The sequence below is a fragment of the Seriola aureovittata genome, chromosome 7 (genome assembly GCF_021018895.1).
Source record: "Seriola aureovittata isolate HTS-2021-v1 ecotype China chromosome 7, ASM2101889v1, whole genome shotgun sequence".
Lineage (NCBI taxonomy): Eukaryota > Metazoa > Chordata > Actinopteri > Carangiformes > Carangidae > Seriola > Seriola aureovittata.
The window spans coordinates 25,702,926-25,724,688 of NC_079370.1; the positions used below are offsets into that span (position 1 = coordinate 25,702,926).

The 21,763-nt window shown below is 39.4% G+C and overlaps 1 protein-coding gene across 1 annotated transcript in view; it reads right to left on the reverse strand.

Annotated features, from left to right (window-relative positions):
* LOC130172047 (dolichyl-diphosphooligosaccharide--protein glycosyltransferase subunit STT3B-like) overlaps positions 1 to 16,791 on the reverse strand; it is a 35,372-nt gene extending 18,581 nt beyond the window's left edge. Inside the window, exons 1-2 of the mRNA XM_056380457.1 lie at positions 16,152 to 16,791; positions 1,561 to 1,669 (exon numbers count right to left, since the gene is read on the reverse strand). Coding sequence (XP_056236432.1) covers positions 1,561 to 1,669; positions 16,152 to 16,444 — 402 coding nt within the window. The 5' untranslated portion in view covers positions 16,445 to 16,791. The remainder of the gene's footprint in view (positions 1 to 1,560; positions 1,670 to 16,151) is intronic.
* Positions 16,792 to 21,763: the final 4,972 nt, after the last annotated feature.

Below are 21,763 nucleotides of genomic sequence, written 5' to 3' on the forward strand. Positions count from 1 at the left end.
TTTAAGATTCATCACAGTAATGTGACTCTTGAGAAATAAGGACAAAGAAACGGATGGAACTGAGGCAGAAAGTGTTCTGACTAGAGCTGAGCAATAAAATGATGTAGATCATTTTCATGAGAAAAATACAACAGAGATGATAAAATGGTGATTTGGAAATAGTTCAGATTTCTAAAGCTGGAAAAACAGCAGAATGATATGAAGATTAGAAACAACAATTCCCACTGACTCTAAGACAAAGTCTGTGGTGCCAAAGTGCCAACACCAGCATCAGCACCCAAGTTCACAAACAAGCGTCTTGTGGTAACATCAGTTCAAACCCCTGCAGCAGTCTCTGTCTGCTCTGACAGGGCCCAGACCAGGATCTGTTTTCCACTTTGCATATATATATTCATTTTTTATCATGAGGCAAATACAACTAAATATAGCTTCTAGTTTCAGTGTGTAATAGCTAGCATGTGTAGCATAACATAACAAAATAACACAACATTGCCTAAATGTTAGCCTGTTAGCATGGTGTCTGCAGGAAGCATCAACTTACTGATAATCAAAACTCAATGATTGCTGAGAATAAAAACAAACATTGAGTTAGAGGTATTGCCACTGATTTCCTGATTCAATTTGACTCCTGATTTGATATCGTTTCAGTTAGAGATATTTCAGTTAAAATACCAATTTTGCTTTGATATAAATGAGATTCTCAGAGAACTAATGCTGTAAATTGTTCATCAAAAATATTGATGTTTACGTTACAAGTGGACCCCAAAGCAGTTGCATTAACGCACTTTCTATTTAACATGACCAGCAGTTTAGACAGAAACAACAAAAATTAAAAAACTGTCAGAAGAGAGAATGATGAATGAAAGGATGTTTTCTGTCTTTTCATGTTGAATGTTTTCTTGTGTGTTACTCAATGCATGATTGACGTTTGGAAATCAATCAATCACCTTAAATGTCAATTCAACTCTGACCATTTTATTTGTTTTTATTAGCTCTCTTCATGACATACACTTTACTGATGATCGGATCTTCAAGTGCTTAAAAATGTATATTCATTTCAACTGCATTATGTGAACTGCAGATATTTTGTTTTATTGCTTGGAGGAAAAAAAGTAGCGGAGCGTCATTCTGGTGCACTCCAGCAGCACTGGACCAATGTTCCTGTGACCAGATTAGAGATTACCGTGGTTACAGCTCCACACATCCACAAGAGACTGTAAAAGACATATTAAAAGATTGATCTTGGAATTTTATGAATTGACATCGGATTATTCAAATGAAGCTTTGAATCGGAGAATCAATTTTTGCCAGCCCTCCTCGAGTTGATTCGATCCTAAAATGAATAGTTGAGGAGTTATGTTTACAGTCAGTGTCACTCACTAAAACACACTGTGTATCTTTGAGGTGTAACAAACATGTTGAATGTGTTTCCTTTATCATTAATAATATCAAATCTATATATTGATAATAAACGATTTTGATCAATCGCACAATCCTCCCTCCTCCCCCAACTTCACAAGTCAAATACTCACACACACACTCGGCATAGTAAACACTCACCGTTCCCCCTACTATCCTACCCAGAGGGTACCAGGCTCTTTCATCGAACCAGTTGAGGAACTCATAGAAGCCGTTGGTGGTGAGGTGGTGAGTCGACCTGTAGTTGAACCTGCATTTGAGACAGAGACGGAGAGAGAGGGCTGTTAGACAGGACGCCAAAACAAACAGAGCAGCTACCAAGAACATCAGTGTCTCTTTGAAGTGAACAAGCCTGGATCTGGCTTTAGGTTTCACCAGAACAATCACTCAACTTTAACCAAAGCAGTCAATTATTTTTCAAGCAAATTTGTCCAAATGCACCACATATACTTTTCATAATGTTCTTGGCCATCTTTAAGATGTACTTTTGAAGCCATTTTAGGTCTTCTCCTAACTATCTGTTTTGCTTCAGTTCAAACAAACTCTGGTGCATTAGCCCGTTTGATTCAGCTCGTTTAGGCTGGTGTGAAAGTCGACATCCAACTCTGGTGCAGATCAAAAATAAATACAAAGAGGGTTCTGGTCCCGTTTCATGTGGACTCCCACAGGAATATATCGGAGGGAATGTGAGATTTTTAGCATTCATTTAAAAGAAATAAAATAAAAATCAATTTAAAATCAATGAGCTGATTGTGAACTATGAACAAGAAGAATTATCTTATCCTATAGAAGAAATCTATGTTTTGCATGATTATTTGGCAGCAGTGCTGCCACATCTGCCTTTAAGTGCTGGGCTCTGACACATAAGAGACAACAAGATAGTGTCATTGTTTTGGCAGTAGTGTCCACAGAGTAACTATTTAATCCTCTTTTTTTTTTTTTTTTTTTTTGTAACAGCATAAACAAGAAATGGACCAGACTTACTATAAAAGGCAACAATGTGTGAATTACTTTCCTCGGGTGAGACCAGGTTAACTGACCTACAGCAGTGTTTCTCTTTTTCAGACCATGGACCAAAAAATTAAACTCATGGACCAACTCCCCGAACCCGCCCAAAACCAATAGGGCCAACTATTTGTTACTGTACTGTGGCAAGATTGCACAGAGGAATGTCAGTTTTTTTAAAATCTGTTTTCAGGGATTTTGATGCTTTTACTGGATGGGACAGTGAAGAGTGACAGAAAATGCAGGGATGGGAAGTAGGGGACTTGCATGCTGGAAAAACTCCTACTGGCCCGGGAGTCGAACCACCAACATGCATGGAAACACTGGCAGGATATCATCAAACACAGTACAAGTCTCAGTAGTGGTGACAACATTTCATTTGATTTGATGAGTCCATGATCTTGTCTGTTGTCAGTGTTTGATACTTAAAAGGCTGCTGATAACTGGTAAAATGTATCTGAGGGCAGGCTGACCTTTACCTTCATCCACATTTCCTTTCAAATGTCACACTGATCATATTTGAAGTAAAACACAGAGCAAAAACAACTGTAGACTTTAAACTGGAATAGCTACTTGAGTACACAGTAGCAAAATAGTCGGTTAGATTGTTGCAAGTCCAACAACACTGCAAAACAACATATTCATTTAATATTGACAACACATATACACTGCTCCCTGGAAGGCTTTCGCAGACAGTTTGAGAAAAACTAAATTAAAAAAAATGATATTTTAACACATTTTCTCACCAAAGGTCACTAGCAGACCACTGGTGGTCCTCAGACCACTCTTCGAGAAAGACTGCCCCACAGGTATGAAAGTGACTCAATGGGGAAATCAAAAATTACATGGGGACCTGGGTTTTATTTGCTTTGTGGTCATTGCCCTGTGTGTGTGAATGTTCCCATTGCATGACAAGGTGATTTAGCTAACCAAATGCAGCCCAAAATTTGATGAATGAATTCATGAATTCAGCCCTTGTAGGGTAAGTTTACAGAGCATGTTGATAAGGTATGGCCAAGGCTTAGGAGGGACACAAACCTTGAATTAATTTTGGATTATCTGGAAAAACATTCATTTAATTTAAGGCTCTTTATTCAAACACATCTATTGATGATGGTTTCAACATAATTAACCTGACAAATCTGGTCTGTTGTTGTAAATGGGCCAAGTTACTGTAGCTGTGCCAGAAAAGTTGACATCAAACAAGATTAAATTTAGAGCGGTTAACAAAGTTTAAAAGTTGCTGCACTGAAAAAAAAAATACAACAGAAGAAACTTCAAAGTCTCAGCCAGGTTATGACTGTCACAACAAAGTCACAGCAAGCAAAAGTTTTCAATGTTGCAATAACTCTGAAGTAAACAGATGAAATAATATCGACATGATGAAAAACAGAATAACTTCTAGCAGCAAACTGTAAGACTGAGGTTATAAAAGAGAAGAAATACACAGTCCCTGAAAATCATTGGCAACATCAGTGCCATTGCTATCAAACAGCTGTCGGCTGAAAGTACTATGGATGAAATGTTTAAGAACAGTATGAACTTCCTTACCTCAGTGAAAAGTACTAGGACTTGCGGGCAGATATACAATGGATCAAGCAGCTAAAACAAAATATTCAATAGTGAGGGGAAGGCAGGAGCATTTCTGAATAATAGCAATTATTTTCTTGACTAATCAATTAATAATTCTAAAATGTCAGAAAAGTCTTCAAATGTGTTTTGTCAAAAACTCAAAGATGTTATTTTCACTATCATATATCAAATCCTCACATCTAATAATCTGTAAATGACAGAAATATGACATTTTTGCTTCAAAAATGACAATGAATAAATTAATCATTTATCAAAGTAGTTAATGATTAATTTTCTGACTAATCATATTGTTTCAGCTCTACTGAATAGTAAAACAGAAATTGCTTCATTTAGATTTTAGCATCTAAATAAGAAACTACAATCACCCCATCATGGTTGTCTGCCGCCGCCACTCAGACCAGTTTCAGATTACATCTCTGTTTATCCAGAATCATAAAATATGAAACATTTGGTCCTCCAGCTCTGGTTGTTGCTGGCACAAAGGCATAAAAAGAGAGAAATAAGAAAGTAAAGATGTTCCTCACAGACAGTGATACTAGCTATAGCTCCAGTTTCAAGCTAGTTACAGTTTGTTTCATGAGATACCATCAGTGTAGGACAACATTTGTCCTGCATCTGACTGACACGCCCATAGTGCGGTCAGGTCTACAGGTAACTAGTAAACAGAGAAAATGCTGAAAAACTGGTCGCTGTTAATTGAAAAGGTTGCTGGGGAAACTTGCTGCTAAAAACTCTTTCACAACTCCACAAACTGCTGTGAACAGGAAAGCAGACATCGGGTTTTATTGCAAGTTTTCTTTCTCCAGGGGCTTTATTTACCCTTTCCTTTCACTCCTTTTACCTTCCTGTTATCCATCTTCTCACTCTCCTCTGGCCTCCTGTCTTGCCTCTAATTCTACAGTTGTTTTACAGCCACTGAGACTTTTAAGAACAACAATCCCACAACAGCCTTCTCTATAACTGGACGGGTCGAGAGATAAGAGTGCGGCTATTGTACAAGCTATTGCACAAATCCTGCATCCACCCCTCAGACAGAAACTGTTAGTCTGCTTGTCCCCTGAGCTCAAAATGCTCAATACAAACTGTCCCTCCATGAAAAACAGGAGTTTGATGGAGGGACAGCTGCAACGCTTGCTCAGCCTTCTCAAGAGTGAGTGCTAGGTTACTGTTACATGCATGGGTGCTCATGCTCACTCTTGAGGCTCTGTTATTTGATTGAAAGAAAGAGGGGGGAGAAAAAGTGCCTGTACACACAAACACACACAATCCATTGCATCTTGAGTGCTCTGATTCCTGTCTGGTTTGACACAATGCCTCTTGTTTTCCTGCTGGAAAGCAGCGGTATCCTAAAGCTTTCAGTCAGAATAAACCACTAACCCACACTTGACGCTCTGGATGATGGGCTCTTGAACCTTTTTCAGCTCGAGTCTTGATGAAGTAAAATTCTATCTCACACATGGGATCCAGGCTCATCAAATCACAGGATAGCTCATCTTGTCATGCAGACTCACCAGAAATAGACGAACTAGCCTTTGTGGAGAGAGACAAGGACATGAAATTCAATGCAGCCGCCAAACAAATCCTGGTACATTTCAACTGTGGCTAGTGAATTTATCTTCATTTCTGATTCCTTTTATTCTCTAAAACTCTATTCAGCCTGTGAATTCATAGAGGATCTTGATGCATTTCCAGATGCTTCTGCCACTGTAATAACAGTATTGGGGTAATGAGGCTCCTAGTGCCTGAAAGCTCAAACTGACAGAGACTTTAAAAGTTGTTTTCCAAATGGAAATGAGCTTTTGGAGAATTACATTTTGTGTGTATCAAAGTCTTATATATTGATAGTTTAATCCAACAAATTAGCAGTGGCTACGTTTTGGTCTTAAAGGTCAGTTGTCTGACAACATTAATGACCACAACTAAATATTCTATTCTTTTATGACTGTTATGCCCCAACCTTTGGGTGGCCCTAAGGTGCACACGACAGTGACCCAAATCAGACTCACAAGAGACCACAACAAAGTCCATAGAGCTTATTTAACAGATACAAAACACCCAGGACATTAAATTAAGACTACGAAAGACACAATGACGACGACAATCAGTCCCCAAGCCTCTACTCCATCTGATTTTGGCACCAGCATGTGACCTGCTGCCAGAGTACTGTTGGTGGTGACAGTGATGGTTGAAGAAGCAGCTACTTGAAAATTGCTGGTGATAATTAGCATCAGAATTTAGCAAATCAGTGCAGTTTTCCCCAACCTCAGCAACAGTCACCTACTTGTGCAACCAAACAATTTTTCACAGTCACACTAATTTTCACTCACACATGCAGTGAAATTCTCACTAACTGTGGTGAAGGAGAGTGAGCTAAGAGTGAACACAAAACACAGAAAAGTTCAGAAAAGAAAGATTCTGATTTTTAAAAAATCCGTTAATTAAAAAAAAATCCATTAATCTTCACCTGGATTGGCCCCAATACTTATTAGGATTGGCTATCTATATCTACCTATATCTCTAATAAATCCTGATATAATATTGAACAAATCTGGACTGATTGTCTTATTTCAGCAGGTAAAGACAGGGTGGGGACTCCTTTAGAATGTGTTTACTTATCAATTGAACCTGAACAAATCCTTACTTCTTATGCACACAAAGACCGTCAACACTAATTCGTTGCTCAACAGATAACAAAATGGACTCAAATGGTTACAGACGACTTTCTTCAATGTAGCAGGTCGATCTGCAAGCGCAGCACATTCACTTTAAACTGATGCAGTTGGAAATACTGAGCTGAATCAGTCTGACACACAGACTAATTTCCTGCCTGCCTGTGTAAAGCCGGCGGTGAGCTTGTCAGTGTCTCTTGACACTGATTGAACATAAGGCAGAGGTGTGATGATACATAGGCCAGAGAAAGCAGCTGCTGAGCAAGCAAACAAACAGGTGAACCACAGCAGGATATTTACACTGATCCTGCTTACTGTTGTTTGGCCTGCGAACCTAAGCAACCAATCATAGGCCTGAGTGGACAGCCAGTTAGAAAAGAATCAGCAGAGTGCAATAATGCTGTGATGCTGAAGAACTAAATCAACTCTGTATCACTTGTTCATCACAAACCTTTTATCAAGCTCAATGCAAACTGTCGTGAGTCTTTGTAAAACCACCTCATTAAAACATCATCAGCCATCCTCATTAAAAAGTGATACTGGATTCATGAAGGAATACAGCATCAATTTCCAACCTTTCCATCATTCTTTCTGCACCACCGACATCAGAAAAATGTATTTAGAAACCAGAGGCGGGTTTCACAAAGATAGACTTTGACTGCGGCTCAGATATAACAGACAGAAGTCTAAAATCATCCGTTGCACAAAGCAGTTTAGTTCTTGACTATCTTAAGCCGGACTGTTGTACAATGAATTCTGGGTAAATTAAGACTTTTCAAAATAAAAAAAAAATGGCAGACCAAGGAACCGCAGCAAGTCGGTCAGCTCCATTAACTCCTGTAGAAAATGTTTGTCTTTAGGAAGAATTCAACAGTTACAAGGGCGTTTTACTTTCAGCAAAGTCTGATGGTAAATTTTTAATTTTAATAATAATATTAGGAAACCACAAATTATGAGTCATGTTTACCTGTTGTTGTTGTTGTTGTTGTTGTTGTTGGGTGCTGGTTAGCCAAGGTGTCATTGATTGTTACCATGGTAACATTGGTCTTAGGCCTGATTTAGCCTGGGGGTAAGGTGTCTAATGTTTTTGGCTTAAAATGAGTCAGTCATTATCTTACTTGCATTAGATTAATCTGTGAGCACAAATTAAGACTGGACCAACACGAAAGACCAGTCTTTCTGAAACTGGCCCGAAGCTTTCTGCAGAGGGCAGGAGGGTAGGGCTGTGAGAGGCTGGGCCAGTAGAGAAAAGCTGGAAAAAGCTCCTCCTCCTCTCGATCACTGCCGATGTTGATAAACCCCTTTAAAACAGCTGAAACACCTTGAAAATGTACTTTATAGTTTTAGCTTAGGCAAAAATTTTTTAACATGCTAAAAGATATTTGCATGGTAATGTGCAAAATTAGCAGGCAAACAAATGTTAAAATGCCAATATGCTAACATGCCATTGTTGGGTTGACATTTAAACCCATACATGCACATCAAAGCAACTTCGTTCACTGATTTGTTTTTGCAGATGTGAGTTTGGTAGGTGTAGCAGATATTGTTGAGTGAAGGTTATGAACTGTGCTGATGCTCTGCAGCAGAGTTTATATATTTAACACTGTATATTCAACATAATAAATGTCACTAAGTGGTTAGGAAAGTCAAATTCATGCATCACAAGATACCCACACAGAAAATTTGTATCATCAGCATACGCTTCTTGTAAATAGCAAACTCAAAAAATGTTTTACTGTCCAAGTAACTCTAACCTACACCTCCACACTTCTGTTGATTGGAATCAGAGGTTAGCAAACTCACAGGTTTGTGGTGGTGTCATTAGCTTAGGGGGTCAGATACCCACACTGCCCACACTGTGAATGTTTGAATTATTCATTCAATGATTTGTGTGTTATTAGTCAAAACGGACTGCATTTGTTCGATGAAGCTTTGAACACGACAGACTTTTTCTTGCACTGTAAGAGTAAAGTGATGTGGTCAAATTGTTAATTACACACTAGTGCTAGACCATTTCATCCTCCCTTCTGTACAATAGCTTAAAATGACTCATCCCTATTCTGGATGTTCTGTAATAAAACAGCACAATTAGTATTATGTAAGTTGAATAAAGGAGACCTTCCACATCTACACAGTGGGGAGGATTTTCAGGTGAAAATTACTGTGACAGAATTGGGCTTTAAAGCACATAAATGTAATTTATGTCAATTTTATAATGTTCATACCCTCCTGATGCACCTTGCCTTTATTTTGCAAAGGCAGATGGTTATGATGAACTCAATGGCTAATCTGTCAACTTCCTGAATGTACCAATGCCAACTCAATTTGAGGTTATAAGTGCAAACATGCAGCTCTTCATCAGTCACTATGTACATGTCAGAAAACGCTAAGCTTCCTAATGAAAACAAAAATCTGAAGAAAATGCCATTTGTATCTGTTCAAATCAAAAGGTATGTGAGAACAGACCATGATACTCTATCCCACGGCAGCGGGTTGAATGCGACTGCACATTGTTTTTAGACTGCAATTTCCATGGATCACTTGTCGCTAGTAACATTGCAGAACCAATACTGTGATCCTGTGGCATACATGGCCATAACCTGCACCAATGCATCTTTCAAGTAAAACAGCTAGGAAATATTTAGTAACAAACCATGCAAGTTACTATCTAGTCATGTGACAAACAGCTGCCCAAGAAACATTTAGTGGCCTATTACTTGTTATCCTTGCAATTAGGGCACATCTGTAAGTGGTGTAAGGGTATGCAAAACACACAATTGGGTACATACTTCAGTTTTGAATATAGTAAAAAAAGACATGAAAAACATTAAATTTCTTTTCATTTACTATTAATTAAACTTGTAAACATAAATGTATAATTGTAAACTTGTAACCCAGTGGCAAACTGAACTAATTCCATATTGAATATATTAACATTTTTCATTGTTTTGTTTGTTTCTCTGTGGGAAATCTACCCCAGAATAAACTGTACATTTCATTTTAGTCAGTGTAGTCCACTCATTCTTTATTTAGTGGACCTGAATTTCCATAATTTATGATAAAATGCTGGCATCCTACTGTGCTGTTATGTTACATTTCTAAATATATTTATTCAGCTATAACCCCATGGGGACAAAGTGCCGGTGGCAGAAGAAATTATTTCAGACATATAGGACATACGTTTATAGATGTATGATTGTAGCCTATAATCACACCCAATAATAGCCTAATGATTTGGTAATTTGCAGTCAAAAAAGCAGATTAAAACTTTAAATTTAATTTAGATGTCTATTAAAGATGTCTATGTCTATTATCCTTTAGAACTTTGCTCAACAGCTTTTAACAACTATATTTGAACATGCAGTGAATTTAAACATTGTAACTGACCTGTTTAGTTTGTTTTTAGTTAAGACGACATGCAGCCTATTTTCAATAATCACTTTTAAACTAAATTTAGTTCTGTAAAGCTATTCAAAATCTTAGTCCTTTCAGCTGCTTCACAATCGTCCTTACTCAGAAACATTCAAATCTCCAATATGTGATAAATATGACAGTAATGTTCCATTAGTGCAAAGAATCACTACCTAAGAAATGATTATTCATTCATTCGTTCATTGTCTGGCCTCATAAAGATTTCTTTAATTACAGTGATTACAGCAATAATGTACTGAGACTTTTTCAGTGCAAGGGGAGCCACTTGACAACCTGACAGTCTTCTAGTCTCAATGTAGATGGACAGTTATTCTGAGCTAAGGGTTAATCCCATGTGTAATAATTGAAAACAGGGACAAGCCTGTCCTTACATTTAAGAATTACATTAAGATATGCCTTGGGTAAGATTCTAATATCTCCCAACTTCTGCAAGAAACGTCTGCAAATTAATGGGCTCTGATTTGCACTTTGACATGGACTGCATGAATTAGGAAAAGACACAGTGTCAGACCGTTCCTTCAGGCTCAGGAGGAGGGAAGGACATAGAACGAAACAGAGAGGTTTGTTGAAGAAAACCTGCCCGCGAGCAGGTTAGGCTCACAAAGTCGTAACATGGGGTTGAAGTGACCATGGTTTCTGTAGGTGAAGCATCAGAGTTTCCCTCAATTCAAGAGTTTTCACTAAACCTGCTTTCTGGAATACACTTAGTCTATCAACAGAGCTGACTACAAGCACAAACTGTCATGACCCCAGTGCCCGAGCAGAGCGCTCCGCTGAGGGCAACTAATAGCAGACAGTTGAACAGTACTTGCTCTAATGAATCATCAGCCACAATTCAGACATGGCATGAATACAATTTTTATTTTCCTGTTTCTCTGGGGTGAGGACTAAAGTTTTTGACTGACACCTTAACCTCAGAATAAAAAAGAAACTAAAAGAATGTAGCTCGCTCCATCATTTGACCTCAGCAGCAGTGATGAGATGAGATGATTGAGCAGAAACTAGAAAGAATCAGATCTAAAGAGGCAGCCAGTGAATCGGCAGCAAATGAAGCCAATGGGGCAAAATGCAGACTCTGCTTTCCTGTTCTACTTCAAGCAGGAAAAACCAAGAAATTTGATTTCATGATTATTTCATCAGTTAATGTGGCTGAGATGAAAGAAAATAAGGACATTCAATGTTAATATTGGGGAAAGGCGACCCAGACTTTCCAGAATGTGCCACCTGACATATTCAATATTTATACGCACACTTAAAATGTTCCAAAGTCAGCAAATCAGTGCAAAATGTAATATGTGAGGCTGATACTCACAAATTGTTAAATATCTTGTTAAATATCTATTGTCCAACATGTTAAAGTGAGGACTTGTTATTGAGTCTTGTAACAAATAAACATGTAAGGCCAGGGTGTCTCTGTAGCACCACAACTCTTATGGTGCTAGCAATGGACAACAATGTGACACATTTTATCAAAAAAATTGTAGCTCCTGCAATTTGGATATTGCACCTGGCCATTTTGCAATTTCAATTATATTTCAATTAATTGTGCGGCACTAGCATAAACAAAAATATTGGAATAGAAATTTTGATCTGATAGTAATAGTAGTAGAAGTGAATAGACTTCATCCTTCGGGGACCATAAATGTCTGTGGCAATTTTCATGACAATCCATCCAATAGTTAGTGAGATATTTCAGTCGGACCAACTGATAGATCAAAATTGTCATCCCTAGAGCCATCGAATGAATAAGCGCTTCAACCCCTTCAGATTGATGCTGGTGCTAGTAGCCTAGGAGCTCTTGACAACATGAAGAAGGGTGACTGCACTACAGACTCTCAGGCTCTCTTCTTGTTCTTTATTCAAACAGCATAAATTCGGAATCAAAGCCCAATGTTTCAACTTATACCTTCATCAGGAGGTAAACTGGAGTAATAAGCAAAAAACTACCTTGTATACTTTCTCAAATATTATCCTATAGGATAATCACATCATTCACTAATCAAGTCATCCCTTGTGTCACCTGCATTGTTACCCTCTTTTATCTCATTAAAACACCATCTTGTGGTCAAATCAAAAAACAACAAACCCTCCAGGGGTACTATACAACGCCTGTTCAAATAGAATTTAAAAAATCAACACTTTATAGTTATTAGTCATATTTGTGGCCTGGCTCTAAAGTTTCAATTGTGATCTGTGAGGGCAGAAACAACAGTTATGAGTGTCAGCCTACTTCATGTTCACAACATGCAGCTTCAACCTTCAACTGAAGCAGAAGATAACCGTTTTATAACTGATCATTGATTTTGTATCTGATGCACAAGAATAAAATCTGTATCTTATATACTTTTGCACACCATATTTTTTCCAAATATGTGTAGAAAATGTGTCGCGTCTGTACTAAATATTATGTGTATGCAGCGGTGACCTTTTTTAAGTGGTAGGCTACAGTTCAAGTTGCACAATGTGCAAAATTTTTACCTTGTGGTTGTTACAACCTGCACAACTAGGTCATTTAATTACAAAGATCACAGCTGGATCTCTGAGATGCCTTTCGTCACAGCAGTCCTGTAAACTGACATGAATAACCGCGGTCTATGCAGACCCTCCATTTACAGGACTGTAGTGACTCAAGATGGTTAGGGCATCTATGAGAGGAACAGACTGAAAAAAGAAGAGATATCTCTGGCTACAAGATGTTGGGCCATGTAGCTTACACTAGCTGGTATCCTTTCTTTTATTCGGCACCTGGTAGATAGAGGCACAAGGTTGGTGTGCGTTTCACTTCATGTGTTGTATGACATTGCACACCGTTTCATAGTTTTGCAGTAGTTATGAATTAGGCTGTGTAAGTTAGCCAAATTGCTATTGTTCATCCTAAAGCACATGTATGTTTTGTTTACATTAACGAAAGGGAACAGAAACGTGAACATTAAAATATTTCATTTGAATAAATAAGATTATTTTGAGCACACTATCAGAGATAGTCATTGAGCCAAAAACAACTTAAAATGGGTATTTCATAGATGGAAATAACTTACAATAAATAGTAACTAATTCACTGGAGCAAACATAAAATTGTATGCCGCCTTAAGTCTAACATATGACAAGATGGTAATTATTTTTGTTAACTTTTACAGTGTGTTCATGGTGCATAAAGTGAACTACGGAACCATCAGTTTCAGAGTAAGACCATTATTCAAACTGGGATGCTGCAATATGGCCTAAATCTTCAATCACAGTATATGGTATGATAAACACTGAAAATCACTTCAACATTCATGTTTAAACGTTGTAACTGAACCATAAAAAATAAAATCGAAAGGAATCAATTGCGGACTTTGTGAAATAAAATCAAATTGTATCAGAAGATTGGTGTCGATATCGAGCCATAATTAAGACAATGCTAACCAACAAAAGAATGGTTTTGTTTTGGGTCATCTCTGTTTCAATTAAATAATAATTTAATGTAGGCATGTCATTCTTAAAGAACTGACCACCATGTGAAATTAACTGCACTTAAATTTCGTAAGCACCATTATTCCTAGAGCTGGAGCTTTGAACTAAAGATGACAGGTGGATCAAATGCCATCTCCTCGCCAGATCTTGTTCTCAGGGAGGTCGAGGTCACTAGCAAGGAGCCTCTAGTGCATCAGACAGAGACATGAGTTCTGATGAAGCTCTTTTTGTTTGTTTTTTTAGTTTCTGATGATGTTCAGTGCATGATTAACAGAGCCCAAACTCAAAGCATAATTAAGCGTCTATGGGCCAGCTGTGCAACGCCAGTCCTGACACGCTTTTGCTGTCAGATCTAATAGCACGATCTCACATTTCTGAAGGAAAAAAACTATTAACTAGCCACATCAAAATGACACATCAGAGTGTGTGAGGAAGAAAGAGGGATAAAAAGAGAACAAACAGGATAACAGAGGGGTGAAATGACTGTTAGCTCTCCTGCGATCCTCTGCTAACGACAAAATACAGAATGACAGAAACTGTGCAGTGAGGTTGTGGAGTTGAAGTAAGGGTTAGTTTCTTTAGTATGACCTTAAATCACACTCTTTTCACAAATTCAAATGTCCGTTTGGTTAAAAATCAGCAGATTCAAAGTCAAGCCAGTTACACACTTACAACAGTTAGGCAAGATGAGCTACTTCCCATTCACCAGTGCAAATGCACACAGTGGCACGCTCACACGTACATACCAGGGTTTCCCCTGCAATACATGAAGTGAAGCAGACTGCCCTGCAGTAATCACTACTTGAAAACTGATTTGATATTAAAAAAAAAGAAAAAGAAAAAAAATCAATAGAAAATGCAATGTGTGCCATCTTGTTATCCAATTTAAACTATATATATATATATATATATATATATATACACACACACACACACACACACATATAAATAAATTAAAATAATTAAAATTAGTCAGGTGTGAAATTCATAACAAATATTACCTGACCTTAAACATATTGCATCATCTGATCACGTCCCGCAGGATAAACACCGACAGGCCGACGCACACATATACTTCACACATCTGCAAATAATGCTGTCAGTCTGATAGCAATGGGGGATTGATAGAACAATGAAGTAGAGTTTGAATAAATTTTACTCCATGTCATGCCATGTTAGTCTCTCAGACATCGACATAAACTGAAGGATTCTTGCCTAGCCAGAGCTTTCAAGCCTCCTCTTATATTCAGCAGACAGACATGAAGCTGGCAGTTTAATCCACAAGGCTTTCAGTGATGCAATGCAGGCTTGGGCTATGCAACAGTCACTTGGTGTACAAATAAAAACCTTGGACAATTTCTGGCATAAGCGACACTGGTACAGGTTTTGATATGAAATGCAAACAATATGATAGTCAGCGCTGGTTAGGCAGAGCGCTGGCCTGGTTAATCTGAGGTGCTTCAGCATCTGACTGTTTAGCTAAAGCCCCCTTACACCTTATCTTGCAGCAAAGTCTGCTAACCTAACTGTTCAACTCTTAGCTGCTGCCTGGCTGTACTAATGTCTGAGAACGGTGTGAAGAAATCCTTTTCACATCTCAAGTAAATCCAGCAGCATATACCCCAACCACACCAACGATGCACAAAACATTCAAGATGAGTTTGATGGAAATGAGATATTCAAAGCCATGTGTGTGAATCTGAAAACTGAAACTTTTCATGTAAAATAAGCAGCACATTTCGGTTTAAGGACAAACAACAGTTCCAACTTTATAAACTTTATGAGGGTACAAAGGAAATGTCAAACCAAAGAGCCTGCAAGAATAATGTGCAGGAAAGGTGCAATATGACTAAGACCCATGATATGCACCTATTGAAATAGGTGCATGGCACATGGCTGTCACACAGACTATATCAATCACGGCAGACGTTGATTTGCGGGTAAACAGAGGAGAAATCTGTGTTATATGGACTTCGGCCAGTTACCTCGTGGCTGCTTCTTTCCGGGTTCAACTCGCGTCAGATGAAACTGTCACTATTATCCTCATTTACTCTGCTGGGATATCCCCACCCCCTCCACTGGCTGTTAATTGTTGCACTTCATAATTAACTACAAAAAATAGGTTATGGCTTAATGTGAGCCCAAGTGACGTTAAGTGACGTATTTTTAATCAGCAAAATGGTCGTTGATAAACCTCATGTAATTGGAGTAGTAGACATAGAGTAGTTAAGTCCAAGATGACTCAATGTAATTATTAGTGGTTACCACTGGAATAATTTCTAACCATAATATTGGTCGGTATATCATGAAGGGTTTGAAGTTCTCGGTGGACAAACCAAAAAGCGAGGACGTCGTGTTTGTGAGTTTCGGCGCGTTATAACTTGTACCACAAACATGTTTTAAAAGAAACTTCCCCACAATGCCGCCGGGGCTCAGTCCATTTGTAGCAGTGTGTGTGTGTGTGTGTGTGTGTGTGTGTGTGTGTGTGTGTGTGTGTGTGTGTGTGTGTGTGTGTGTGTGTGCGTGCATATGTGTGTGTGTGTGTGTGCGCGTGTTTGTGGAGGGAAACAAGCTCACCAGGGGTCAAACTCGTGAATGATGCTCTCGAACCGAATGACAGCGAAGAGCCTGGAGCTGAAACCGGCCAGCCACGCCAGGAATAGGATGGTGAAAGACAGCAGGGACTGCCACCCGGCCGGCTGCGACAGGCCGCCGGACAGACCTCCTCCTCCTCCGCCTCCTCCTCCTGTGCCGGCGTTACCGTCTCTGTCCGCCACCGCCGTGCTGCTGCGCCCATTCCCAGAGTACGACGCGCCGGAGTTCAATGAGGATTTGTGTTTGTTGTCGGGTACCGACTGATGCTCCGCCATATTCTACGTCAGTCCCGTCGAAGCGAGCAAGCAAAGCGAGCTATCTGGTATCACACAGGAAAAACACCCCCCTCCCCACCCCCCCGCCTTTTCTCTGCCACGCTCCACTTCCGAAACCACTTGCACCACCTTCCCTACGCACCCCTCAAAAACAACGACTGTGATTCCAGACCTTTGAACCTTACTTCCGACCGACCTCAAAACCAGCTAAATAATACCAGAGAGTCACGCATCCGCGCGGTTCTGCTGCATACTGGAAGTGATAACGTGCGTTTCGAGTAGTTCCTCCTTCCTTCCTTGGAGCAGAATGAAGGGGCGGGAGCAGCGCGTGGAGCAGGAAGAGCTGTCAGCCTCTCACAGCGAGACAGGTACAACCAAGAGGTACATAGCTCCGGGAGAAGCCCAATCCCAGGACACAGCGCGCTTGACAGACAACCTAAAGGACCAATCAAAGAAGAGCAACCTGACCACTGAAGACTAGCGCGAGAGAGCGGTGAGAAGCTGAGCCCATATGCAGTCAAGTCAAGTCTGACACATCCTGCTTCCCGTAGCGTGAGTGAGCTCAGTACACCTGTGTCACAGCAGCAGGTTGTTAACACAAATCATTGCGGAAAAACTGCGATTTATTTCTTTTGATTAAAAAAAAAAAAAAAAAAAAAAAATATATATATATATATATATATATATATATATATAAGACAGATGCTTACAGTAATCTAAGTAATATTTTATGAAAACATTGAGCATTGAGAGCAATGCCTTAAGGTGTGAATACAGCGAACACCTGCTATAGCAACAATTTTAGAGAGATAACATATTTTATTATTTCTGTTTTATTGACAACCATAGACCTGAGAATACTGTCAAAACAAGACTAGGTCAAAACTTATAGTACATGTCTCGACTGCCTATGGTCAAATCCTAATTTCATAACTGTGAAAATCGACAAACACAAAGAAGACAAAGACTGAGCTGTGGTTTCAGCTGTATTTACTGTAAAATGATTAGTTAGAGGAGACTTTCTTTTTTTAAGTTATTTTTGCCTTTATTTCAGTCACAGTCTGAGAAAGACTAGAAAATTGAGGAGTAAGAGAGAAGATGACAAGCAAAGGGCCACAGGCTGGATTGAAACCCAGCTACCGAGGAAGGACTAAGCCTCAAAACAGACTCTCTTTCTTATTTAGTCTCTCACACAGAGCACAGCCTCCATCTGGGATCCACAATAGTTTAGTCTCTATTTACTTCAACAGAACATCACAGACTTTTATTAGAGGCAGGTCTTTATGTCTAACTCCCTCTGTTTGATATGTAGAGTTGGTCACAGTCGTTAGTATGAAGCCTCATTACAGATGACCTCTCTCTCCTGCTCTCTCTGCTTGGTGTGTGTCTGTTTAGTTATTCCTCTGCCTTCTTTAGTAATAATGATACGTGTAATGAAAGTGGTGTATTTGCTGTAGTGGAGGCGAGGCTCAGTGTATTGGAAGCGCTCCTCCGCTCCCCTTCAGTTCCTGAGCAGCCAGGAAACCAGAGCAGCTCGGTAGACTACGGATCAATTTGCTCAGCAGTGTTGGAAATATTATCAGTCAGACATTTGAGATTATAGGGCTGGCCCTGCTGTTGCGGCCCAAAGCAGGCCAAAAAATTACGTATAAGGGCATTACTTGTTTTACGATGTCAAACTCCTGAACTAAATTCTTTTTGTTGGTGACCTTATGTAAAAAAAAAAAAAAAAAGAGCTGCCAGAAGGAGGAAAGAGAATTTATTGGAAAAAAATGCAGAAGACGTCATGTGTGTCAGTGAAACCTTAAGCCAATAAGGACAAAGTTCTGTCGTCACAGAAATGGTTCCTAGTCAGTACAGCCAGAGGCAAGCAACTGCAGTGCCTGCCAGAAAACTGCAGCCGCCTTGGTCCCGCAAGGTTTTAATGTCATGTGACATGCTGACATTCTGCAGCACCGGCGAAAGTTGGACAAAATTTCTAACCAGCATGCATCACATTAAGTTAGTGCTGCACAGCGCCACACAAGGTAGAACGCACCTCAAATGTCCGCGCTGCAGACAGGGCTGCGTGACTTGGCTGCAGGGCTGAAGTGCTTTATGAGACAGGACTTACGCCCAATTCCCATCAGGCCTTTGTACCCTCCCTTTAGCCACTGTCACTCCGTTTGCACGTTCGCGTGGAGGGTCCACCACAGTAAGTGTCACTCCAAACCAATTACCATGAAGTAGGAATGGGTCATAAAGCCCTTCAGCACCGAGTCTGCATTGATGCAGGCTCACAAACCAAACTCCTAGAGAAGTACATCACCACTTTGAGTCCAGGATGGATGAAATGCCACACACCCACAATTATGAGTTATTTCCAAAAGATAAGTAATAAGTTGCCTTACTTCAAACAGACTATTTACGTGCACACATGACAACATTAGAGGTTACATTGTGTTTTGGAATAAACACACTGTTGTATAACTGAGAAAACTGTGTAGGTTTTTTTTTCTTTGACTTGATTGTCTGTGTTTAACAATTTCTGGAGCTATGGAAAAAAATCAAGGATGTAATCAGATCAAGAATGGCAAGGAAAAAAGAATTGTGGCCAAAAAGATATGGAAGTGAATTTTTATTTCAAGTTTGTCAGTGTATTTATTCCCTCACCCTTAATAGAGAGACTCTCCACAGCCAGGAGTGTGAGTCCACACAGAGTTACACTCCGTCATGGAGTGGGAGGGTGTAGTGGCTGGATTGATATTGGGCTTTCAAGATATTGTGTTTCCATGGAGATGAAGTGAAATTTCTGATCCAGTGACTCATTTTAAAGTATTTGTCTGAACAGTTTTTAACGCTATTGATATTGGCAACTTAAGTATGATATGTACAGCTCTTCTGCATTATATCGTAGCCATAACAGAAATGGTCAGAATGCACAATAAAACTAAACCTTTACAAGAGCTGCCAAACACAATATTATATCAACATTAAACCCTCAACGGAGGATTCTCACAACACAGATCTACACATTATTACAAATCCATATTTTTCAGCCTTTTCTATTCTGTAGCCTGTGTGCAATGTGAAGCTTTACTAAATCAATAAATATATACAACAAAATAAAAAACACAAATGTCTTCAAAAATGCATATGGTGAGCTACATATTATCTATTTACATCGTCACATCCATATCACCATAGATTATGGGTAATTTTCCAAGCAAAAAGTGCAGACTTAACCGGTTATGCCTAATCGGTTAAGTTAAAACAAAAAAGGTTTAATAGAACAGGAGTGAGTATACATGTGATTTCCAGTTAAGTGTAATTGATGTTCATTGATCACTGATGGCACTGTACAGCACTCACCGGTAAACTGATACAATAACAACAGCAGTGAACTCCCTTAGTCATAGTATGGCCAGCACAGCGAAGAACAGTCTTTGAACACAACCACAGCATTCATGCACCATTCCTTGTGAATATTAACACAAAGTCCACTGCCACAGTCCCACCAGACAGCCTGTCCAGTTTGATGGCCCTTTCCTGAATGTTGCTGTGTAGCCATATTTTAATGAAAATAAAGATGCAGCAGTTCTTAATTTCACATTGGATAGTCCATCATACCCAATCTGCCAGTCTCAAGAAGATTCTGGCGGCTGTAGCTGAGCTGCATAAAAGTTGTCAAAAGACCTTTTTTATGACTGTGTGCCGGCAGCAGCCAGAGCCCGAGGCAGAGGCATAAGGATGAACTGATTTGATTTTGTTGGTCAAAGGTGAAAGTTCACGGTCACGGTGATCTCACGTTCTTGTGAATGCAATATATCAGAACACCCAGAGGGAATTTCATGACTTCTGTCACACTGTGACCTCACAAAACAGGCATTAGCCATAACTCACAAATTAATACTAATTATGAGACAATTTAACTGAAATGTCTATAAGAGTTACTTATGAAGTGGTTCATTGACACCCAAAGGCTGCAGAATCAGTGTGTAATTTACCATCGAAACACAGGATGCAGTTTGTGGCTAGATGTGTTCCTTCTGCTAGCGCAGAGTCAAACCATAAATGTGTGAACTAAAGTGAAGGTGTCAAAAGCTTTCCTGGTTTCAGTTCTGAGATCACATATCCTGTATAGATAGATACAAAGTTTGTTTCCGGTTTTAGCTGCCACACAGGCCGCTGTACATACTGTATGTTCACCGATTGTGCAGACGGTCAGATGTGGTTAAAATGCGAGTTTTATGGTTTCATGGTTTCAAGGACGTGTACCATACTGCACCTTAAACTTTTGGAAAATGCAGTTTGTATTGTCATAGATGGCAAATATGGAGCATTGGTTTAGGAAATATCTAATTCTATGAGGATAAAGAACATTTTGTTTTGGTGTGTTGACTACAGCTCATTATATAATTCATTTTCCCATACTATGTGCTATTAAGCTCAGCTTCCTCACTATCAGCAAGAAAAGAACAGAACCATTCATTCAGGTTCCTTTCACCCATTCAAATCTTAAAGTCTACCTGTGTTCATTTTTGCAAATGAGTATTAATAGATAGCAAATAAAAGATGCTTTCTATCATTGAGGATGGTGTTTACTAAACAAGACTTAGTGCACAACTTTGTCTTGAGGCAGGGGTGGAGCATGGGGTGGAGGAAATTATGAGTTCCAGCAGCCTTGGGAAATGCATTAATAAATTTGTCCTGCATTTTTGCAATATAGTTCTGCAATATTACAACTTGCCCCTAGAAACTGCATCCTATCCCATGCACATAACATTGTGCAGTGCCAGTGTACACAACTGTAGCTGTGTTTTCCCTGCTACCTCCTCCAAGCCCTGCCTCATCAGCATCACTGGGCCGACTCAGTTCTGAGGCTGCAGAAGAAGAACAGGAATAACACATACACATGTTGAAAATGTTTTAATTATTGTTTTAATTATTTGTATTGGCTAGCCTTTAATAACACACAAAGTGAAATAGCCAGCTAATACAAGCATAGGGCTACCCCAAAAAATAGTAGTTAGCTATACTAGCCAAATTTAATTTCCCCTGTGCTAGCACATAGCTACAGTGCCCGATGGTATTTCACCTGCCGGGTCTTTGGATGCTCGGAATATATCTGTTATTTTGGAACATTAATTCTAGCCTTCTTGGCACCACCTATCTCTTATTGCTGCTTTGCTTCCCAATGTGTGCAGTGAACACACACGTTGAATACCAACACATCTCTGATAACTGTACGAGCCTGAAGGACAGTTCATAGCTGTTATTGGGTCATTAGCTGACCAATTAGACCAATAAGGCTGTTTAACTCTTCCAGGCCTTTAAGGC